Source organism: Poromitra crassiceps, assembly GCF_964638095.1.
Source record: "Poromitra crassiceps genome assembly, chromosome: 11".
NCBI lineage: Eukaryota > Metazoa > Chordata > Actinopteri > Beryciformes > Melamphaidae > Poromitra > Poromitra crassiceps.
This window is the reverse complement of record NC_139643.1, coordinates 44,807,895-44,817,205: the sequence shown is the minus strand read 5'-3', so window position 1 is coordinate 44,817,205 and position 9,311 is coordinate 44,807,895. Positions and strand designations below refer to the sequence as shown.

Genomic DNA, 9,311 nt, shown 5'->3' with positions numbered 1-9,311 from the left:
ACAGTTTATTAATTTATTAATAAATGAAACCGGAATCATCCCCCTTTTCTATTTCATGGGTAATAACATTGGATATTTTAATGATATATTGATTGCCGGACTGGAAATGTCCCCGATTTTCATTTGAGAAATCTGGTCACCTTACATTTACACCTGGCACTAACATGCGTTTTCTGTGATCCGATTGCAATCGGATAGTCCTTGACCACATTAGCCTGATTTCATTTACACCTGGCATTAACATGCCTTTTGGGTGATCAGATTGGAATCTGATCACCCAAAAGGAGTGTCCTCTCAATCTGCATATAGTTGGCTCTTCTGTTGAAACCAAACTCTTCTGTTGAAGCCAGGTTCTCCTGTTGAAGCCAGGCTCTCCTGTTGAAGCCAGGTTCTCCTGTTAAAGCCAGGTTCTCCTGTTGAAGCCAGGTTCTCCTGTTGAAGCCAGGTTATCCTGTTGAAGCCAGGTTCTCCTGTTGAAGCCAGGTTCTCCTGTTGAAGCGGCTCTTCTGTCGAGTGTGTTTGAGCAGACACCTGACAGAATGGGCTATAGTGCTGATTCCTGTTCTGAGAGAATAGGCTGCTGCGGGCGCACACTCACACCTCTCTCACTGAAGCTGAGAGGAAGGAGAGGTTGCAGAGAAGATGTGTTATGTAGGATTTTGGGCCTCAGTTGCAGATGGTCGCGTGTTCTTGACATGACAACATCACTGCAGACCTGGCACTAAATAGAAGCACTATGCCTGCTTTACTAGCTGCTGTAGCATGCAGTGTGTTGGATAAATACCTACATGCTTTACTAGCTGCTGTAGCATGCAGTGTGTTGGATAAATACCTACCTGCTTTACTAGCTGCTGTAGCATGCAGTGTGTTGGATAAATACCTACATGCTTTACTAGCTGCTGTAGCATGCAGTGTTTTGGATAAATACCTACCTGCTTTACTAGCTGCTGTAGCATGCAGTGTGTTGGATAAATACCTACCTGCTTTACTAGCTGCTGTAGCATGCAGTGTGTTGGATAAATACCTACCTGCTTTACTAGCTGCTGTAGCATGCAGTGTTTTGGATAAATACCTACATGCTTTACTAGCTGCTGTAGCATGCAGTGTGTTGGATAAATACCTACCTGCTTTACTAGCTGCTGTAGCATGTAGTGTGTTGAATAAATACCTACCTGCTTTACTAGCTGCTGTAGCATGCAGTGTGTTGGATAAATACCTACATGCTTTACTAGCTGCTGTAGCATGCAGTGTGTTGAATAAATACCTACCTGCTTTACTAGCTGCTGTAGCATGCAGTGTGTTGGATAAATACCTACATGCTTTACTAGCTGCTGTAGCATGCAGTGTGTTGGATAAATACCTACCTGCTTTACTAGCTGCTGTAGCATGCAGTGTGTTGGATAAATACCTACATGCTTTACTAGCTGCTGTAGCATGCAGTGTTTTGGATAAATACCTACCTGCTTTACTAGCTGCTGTAGCATGCAGTGTGTTGGATAAATACCTACCTGCTTTACTAGCTGCTGTAGCATGCAGTGTGTTGGATAAATACCTACCTGCTTTACTAGCTGCTGTAGCATGCAGTGTTTTGGATAAATACCTACATGCTTTACTAGCTGCTGTAGCATGCAGTGTGTTGGATAAATACCTACCTGCTTTACTAGCTGCTGTAGCATGTAGTGTGTTGAATAAATACCTACCTGCTTTACTAGCTGCTGTAGCATGCAGTGTGTTGGATAAATACCTACATGCTTTACTAGCTGCTGTAGCATGCAGTGTGTTGAATAAATACCTACCTGCTTTACTAGCTGCTGTAGCATGCAGTGTGTTGGATAAATACCTACATGCTTTACTAGCTGCTGTAGCATGCAGTGTGTTGGATAAATACCTACATGCTTTACTAGCTGCTGTAGCATGCAGTGTGTTGAATAAATACCTACCTGCTTTACTAGCTGCTGTAGCATGCAGTGTGTTGGATAAATACCTACATGCTTTACTAGCTGCTGTAGCATGCAGTGTGTTGGATAAATACCTACATGCTTTACTAGCTGCTGTAGCATGCAGTGTGTTGGATAAATACCTACCTGCTTTACTAGCTGCTGTAGCATGCAGTGTTTTGGATAAATACCTACATGCTTTACTAGCTGCTGTAGCATGCAGTGTTTTGGATAAATACCTACATGCTTTACTAGCTGCTGTAGCATGCAGTGTGTTGAATAAATACCTACATGCTTTACTAGCTGCTGTAGCATGCAGTGTTTTGGATAAATACCTACCTGCTTTACTAGCTGCTGTAGCATGCAGTGTGTTGGATAAATACCTACATGCTTTACTAGCTGCTGTAGCATGCAGTGTGTTGGATAAATACCTACATGCTTTACTAGCTGCTGTAGCATGCAGTGTGTTGGATAAATACCTACATGCTTTACTAGCTGCTGTAGCATGCAGTGTTTTGGATAAATACCTACCTGCTTTACTAGCTGCTGTAGCATGCAGTGTGTTGGATAAATACCTACATGCTTTACTAGCTGCTGTAGCATGCAGTGTGTTGGATAAATACCTACATGCTTTACTAGCTGCTGTAGCATGCAGTGTGTTGAATAAATACCTACCTGCTTTACTAGCTGCTGTAGCATGCAGTGTGTTGGATAAATACCTACATGCTTTACTAGCTGCTGTAGCATGCAGTGTGTTGGATAAATACCTACATGCTTTACTAGCTGCTGTAGCATGCAGTGTGTTGAATAAATACCTACCTGCTTTACTAGCTGCTGTAGCATGCAGTGTGTTGAATAAATACCTACCTGCTTTACTAGCTGCTGTAGCATGCAGTGTGTTGAATAAATACCTACCTGCTTTACTAGCTGTGGTAGCATGCAGTGTGTTGGATAAATACCTACATGCTTTACTAGCTGCTGTAGCATGCAGTGTGTTGGATAAATACCTACATGCTTTACTAGCTGCTGTAGCATGCAGTGTGTTGGATAAATACCTACCTGCTTTACTAGCTGCTGTAGCATGCAGTGTGTTGGATAAATACCTACATGCTTTACTAGCTGCTGTAGCATGCAGTGTGTTGGATAAATACCTACATGTTTTACTAGCTGCTGTAGCATGCAGTGTGTTGGATAAATACCTACCTGCTTTACTAGCTGCTGTAGCATGCAGTGTGTTGGATAAATACCTACATGCTTTACTAGCTGCTGTAGCATGCAGTGTGTTGGATAAATACCTACATGCTTTACTAGCTGCTGTAGCATGCAGTGTGTTGGATAAATACCTACATGTTTTACTAGCTGCTGTAGCATGTAGTGTGTTGAATAAATACCTACCTGCTTTACTAGCTGCTGTAGCATGCAGTGTTTTGGATAAATACCTACATGCTTTACTAGCTGCTGTAGCATGCAGTGTTTTGGATAAATACCTACCTGCTTTACTAGCTGCTGTAGCATGCAGTGTGTTGGATAAATACCTACATGCTTTACTAGCTGCTGTAGCATGCAGTGTGTTGGATAAATACCTACATGCTTTACTAGCTGCTGTAGCATGCAGTGTGTTGGATAAATACCTACATGCTTTACTAGCTGCTGTAGCATGCAGTGTGTTGGATAAATACCTACCTGCTTTACTAGCTGCTGTAGCATGCAGTGTGTTGGATAAATACCTACATGCTTTACTAGCTGCTGTAGCATGCAGTGTTTTGGATAAATACCTACATGCTTTACTAGCTGCTGTAGCATGCAGTGTGTTGGATAAATACCTACCTGCTTTACTAGCTGCTGTAACATGCAGTGTGTTGGATAAATACCTACATGCTTTACTAGCTGCTGTAGCATGCAGTGTGTTGGATAAATACCTACCTGCTTTACTAGCTGCTGTAACATGCAGTGTGTTGGATAAATACCTACATGCTACATGACGGTTTAACACTACATGCAACTGTGTTGTTTTTCATTTTACAGTCACTGATCTCACACCATCTCATCACCATGTGGAGCTCCTTATTCTTCAGACTCAATCGATCACAGAAAAACAAATGCAGCCTGGGATTTTAATTGAAAAGGAACCTGCTTGCTAGGCCATTTGAGATGCAGTTTGGTGAAGCAGCCTGCTGGTCAGCGGCCGCTGCACACTCAGTTTTCAGACGGTGTTTGAGGCTATAACCCTCAAACCCTCTCATCTCCTTTAAAGTGTGAATGTCTGGTTGCAGTGCAGCAGAGCGATGTGTGATCTCCGTTAAGGACGTGCGGCTGCGCCCATTGAATTTCAAACGGATTAGCGAACGGGCGGAGGCCTTGACGCGGCGCTCCTGGAGGCCCGCCCCCCTAGTGATGCGCCTCCTGGTGGACGGGCTCTGCTCTAATGAGGAGCGCCCGGCTTAAAGGAGTTATAACACACTGCCTAAGGCTCTTCTATCAAAGCCTGATGATTCGGATCTTCTCTCTCTCTCTCTCCTTCTCTCCTCTCTCTCTCTAACCCTTCCTAACCTTGTTCTCTCTCTCTCTCTAACCCTTCCTAACCTCTCTCTGCATCTGCTTTCTGTCTGTGTGTCTCTCTCTCTCTCTCTCTCTCTCTCTCTCTCTGTCTTTGCACTGTCCTCATATATAACCTTCATTTAAAATTAATTTAAAACATAACCGACAGCAACTGCATTAAAATAAATCCAGATTCATAATGAAATAGTTGAAGTGTCTCTCTCTCTCTCTCTCTCTCTCTCTCTCTCTCCTCCTCCTCTTCTATGTTCTCTCCTTCTCGGTCTCGGTCTCTTCTCTCTCCAGTTATTGCCATGGCAGTTTACAAAATGTGAAATATGGAAACAAACAAACAAACAATCGTTTAATTATTCAAACAAAATTGGTGTTGCAGCTGGTTGCATAATCCCCCTGTCTGTCTGTCTGTCTGTCTGTCTGGTCTTGTCGTCTGTGCAGGTGTGGGGGCTCAGAGAGTGCGAGTGGAGGAGGAGGTAGAGGCCTACCCCACAGAGTCTGTGGATCTCCGCTGCCAGTTCATCGATGGAGGAGGCCGCACCAAACTCACACAGGTGAGTCCGCTAAGAGGCTAACCTGAAGGGAGACACATCCCTCCTGCTGTAACTGTCGGCTCCCTGGGTATCGACCGGAATAACCCAGTACCAAGTAGTATCTAATCTCCTCCGGTCAAACGATGCAGTTACCTGCATTTGATCACCTTTTTTTCTAGAAGAAAATGTCTATTTGTATGGTTTTGCTCGCAGCCAATCACCGCAAGCGTTCTTCGATTTAATGTGACGTGTGATTGGTCCACTGCCGCAGCAGCTACGACCCATACAGTCTGTGGTGGTGACGTCGAGCGCGGTGTGTGTGACGGAGTTGACAGTTCAGCGTGCCGAGAAGACATTCAAAAGTATGGCTTAAACAAGATATCATATCAAGTACTCTATTGGTATCCGTATCACATTATGGGTACTGGTACTGGTATCATACTTTCTTCTTAAGCTGAGCTTTTCAAAATAAGATTTGCTTGTCTTAAGTTTTGCCCAATTTAGTGAATTCACTGGAGAGTGTAAATGAAGAAAAGGCTGCTTTAATTGGATGTCTGTATCTGTGATCGGTGAATCTTGTCGAAGTCACGAAAGGTCAACGTTTCCCCTGTGATCTTTTCCTGGTGCAGCGGCAAAACAACAACACTCAGGCCTGCCAGGAAAACTCATTTATTGAGGCGATACAAATGTAGGCATAACACTGGTTTGTTAACGATGCTGTCACCTGGCTGTTATTAATGAACTTAATATTTAATATTTGATTAAGGCTGTGGCATCTGATATGTCATGCGAATACTATGGACATCTGGGCGCTGTGACATTTTGTACAAATCAAGTAATTAAAAAAACGACAGAAAAGTTGGATTATTGTGTACTACAAATATTATTGGGAAAATTACAAATATCGTGTTTTCCTTGCATGTTGCTCCCTGAACTAGCGTGAGTAGTAAATACACTACGAGTCAAAAGTTTGGACGCCCCCGTGTTACCTCTGGCTTGGTCGGGCGTCCATACAGGCACGGTTGGCTGTGTCTGCGGGTGGGAAGCCGGATTGAGGGTATGTGTCCTGGTCGACCAGGGCAGCAGGGGGAAATTGGGGAGAAAATGGGGGGGGGGAATCAGGAAAATATTAATTATTATTATTATTATAATAATAAGCAAAGGGCGGCTACTTCAAATAATCTAAAATATAAGATCGTTTGGATAGATTTTTTCCTCACTGATTAATTACATTTGTGTTATTTTCATAGTTGTGATATCTTTACTGTTGTTCTAAAATGTGGAAAATAGCAAAAAAATGTATTGTGTCCAAACGTTTGACTGGTAGTGTATATCTCTCACAGTTATTTTCAGCCTGCCCAGGCCATTTGGAGAGGGTGTGAAGGTTGAAGAGTGCCAGACGGTTCTGACTATTTGAAAGTCAATATAGTCCAACTGACAACCTGGCACAAGCAGTAGCTGTTTGTGTCAGTGTGGTTCAGATCCAGGTGTGACCCGATCCCTCAGTGAGTCATGGGCCGAGTCGATAGGCAGTTTGTTGAGATTTAACCAGTGAAACGGCAGACAGGCTGAAGTGCCTCCGCTCACCTTTCCCCTCCAATCTGCAGCTAACGAGGGGGGTTTCTGCGGCTAACGAGGGGGGTTTCTGCAGCTAACGAGGGGGGTTCATACGGTGTAAATTTGTGCTGACACCTGGGTTACCATGACAACCCGACCCCCGCTGCTCCCTCGTTCCTTTCCCTCTACAGGGCACACATCTAATAGATGTTTACTAAATGTTTATTGATAAACTTAATTCCTTCCACTTCCCGGGTCACTTGGACGGCGTCATTTGACACTCTGACAACTGGAGAGGAAAGAAATCAATGTGGCGCAGCGTGGCGGGCACTCTGCCTCGCCGGTAGAGATCCACACAGTGATGAAATCTATCGATGTATCTCGAATATCTTTAGATGTGAAGAGGAAAAGCTGGTAAGATGGCCCTCGTTTCAAAGGATGTTCTTGAAAATGGCAGCGGGGCCTTGAGAGAGTGTTTGCATGTCTGAGAGAGCGTCTATACTAGATTCCTGCATGGCTCTTTTACTCACACAGCTTTAATTCAGTAGGACATATCTTACCCCAAAGGAATTTTATTTCAGCATTTCATTGTGGTCAAAAGAAAAATGTAAATAGAACAAATCTCGATGCTTGTCAGGAATATGCTATATACTCGTATTACTGAAACAGCAATATTGATTTGGCAACACCTTGACCGTCTTGACTGTTAATCGTTTAACCTATTTATTTAATGCCTACTTAACACTCCTCCTATTCATGTATATATTGGACTGCACTTGCAATGTTGCGATTTTTTCTTTTATTCCTATTTTCCTTTTATCTTTGAATATCGATATGACCGCTATGCTGCAGCTGCATACTTACACTAAGACAAATTCCATGTAATCTTGCGTATTATAACAATACAAGTGATTCTGATTCTGATTCTGAAAACTGAATCACTCATTTGAAATCCAATGAGTTTCAACCTCGGGGTCTTGTTGGTGAGTGAGGGGACTACGGAGCGTGAGATGAGCCGGGGGAATCGGAGCAGCAGCTATTTTGCATTCGGGGGAAAAAGCTGAGCCAGAAGACAAAGCTCTCGATCTACCGCTCAATCGGTTTGTTTCCACATAACCATCTGGGAGGGAAGGAGTCACTCACAAAACCGTTTAAAAAACACCTGACAGGTGATTGGATGAGCCATCTGTCTATCACATCTCTCATGGGCTCGCTCTCGCTAGCGTCACACTAAAGCCCGCCCATAGCTGCCTCTGGATGCTGATTGGTGTGAACCACTGGCGGCTCAGATTCCAACCAATAGATAGATCGGAGCGTGGCAAGATGCATTTGTCATGTGATCTCATGATCATGACGATCGTGATCTCATGATCTTACGCAAATCCAGCTGCTCCATGAACTGTGGAGTCATGGCCGAAAGGACGAGATACAAGTGGCCGGAATATGTTTCCTCAGGAGGATGCCTGGCATCTACCTTAGGGATAGGGTTGAGAAGCTCAGTCATCCATGAGGGACTCGGTGTAGAACCGCTGCTCCTTCACATTCCCATAGAAAGGAGCCAGTTGAGGTGGCATCTCGTAAGGATGCCTCCTGGTCACCTCCCCAGTGAGGTTTTTCAGGCATGTCCAGCTGGGAGGCAGACCGAGACCTGACTGTAAGCGGTTGAAGATGGATGTAGTTTTAACTTTTATAGTAACCAACCAGACAAGTTGAGAATAACATAATTCTTTATATCAACAGCAACTATAATTTCGGGGTGAAGAAGTGTTAAACACACACAATACACACACCAGTAATGGGCCCGGTACTTCCATATCTTGCTGTTGGCCACTGAGCAGCTCCATTGGATTATGTTTCTTTTGGTGTACAGTGATAAAAGGGAGAAAGAGGAGACGTCTTTTTAATTTGTGCAGGTGTGATACAATCAGTTCAATAAGAGTTTCCTGTAGGAGTGAAGTGTGATACAATCAGTTCAATAAGAGTTTCCTGTAGGAGTGAAGTGTGATACAATCAGTTCAATAAGAGTTTCCTGTAGGAGTGAAGTGTGATACAATCAGTTCAATAAGAGTTTCCTGTAGGAGTGAAGTGTGATACAATCAGTTCAATAAGAGTTTCCTGTAGGAGTGAAGTGTGATACAATCAGTTCAATAAGAGTTTCCTGTAGGAGTGAAGTGTGATACAATCAGTTCAATAAGAGTTTCCTGTAGGAGTGAAGTGTGATACAATCAGTTCAATAAGAGTTTCCTGTAGGAGTGAAATCGTGAATATCTGCAGCGGCTCATCCACCTCACAGAGCTGCTCACACTGGAGGAATGTCATTAGTCTGGCTTTCAATGGAGACTTTGAGCTGTGTGTGCTGGATGGTCTCAATGCCTTTTCCACCCTGACAAGAGTCACATTCTGTGAATGAAAATGAGAAATATACGAGGTTCCCGGCCGCACACTTGCAAATGTGAATACTGTACAGAATTTTGCTTTTTCTCACTCACTCCTATGTCACCACCTGCTCTCCCTGCAGGGCTTGAAATTAACTTTTTTGACCACCTGCCAATATGGCTGCTAGATTTTAAAGTTACCAGGCAATTAGAATTTCCACTAGCCGAAATGTTTTTCTTGAAATAAACCAGAATATGAGTGGGTTAATTTAAGCATAAGTATCAGTAAGTGGCCCGGGATTCTCAAAGCATGTGTTGAGGGTCACACAAGAACAAAAATACACTCTTGAAGCTAAATA

General features: G+C 43.5%; 2 protein-coding genes across 2 annotated transcripts in view; one reads left to right on the top strand and one right to left on the bottom strand.

Annotated features, from left to right (window-relative positions):
• Positions 1-9,311, bottom strand: part of LOC310785048 (poliovirus receptor homolog) — a gene marked incomplete at both ends in the record, with an annotated part of 198,686 nt that overhangs the window by 48,766 nt on the left and 140,609 nt on the right.
• LOC310785708 (nectin-2-like) overlaps positions 1-9,311 on the top strand; it is a gene marked incomplete at both ends in the record, with an annotated part of 34,033 nt that overhangs the window by 965 nt on the left and 23,757 nt on the right. Inside the window, one exon of the mRNA XM_083646847.1 lies at positions 4,929-5,041. Within this exon, the coding sequence (XP_083502973.1) occupies positions 4,929-5,041 (113 nt within the window). The remainder of the gene's footprint in view (positions 1-4,928; positions 5,042-9,311) is intronic.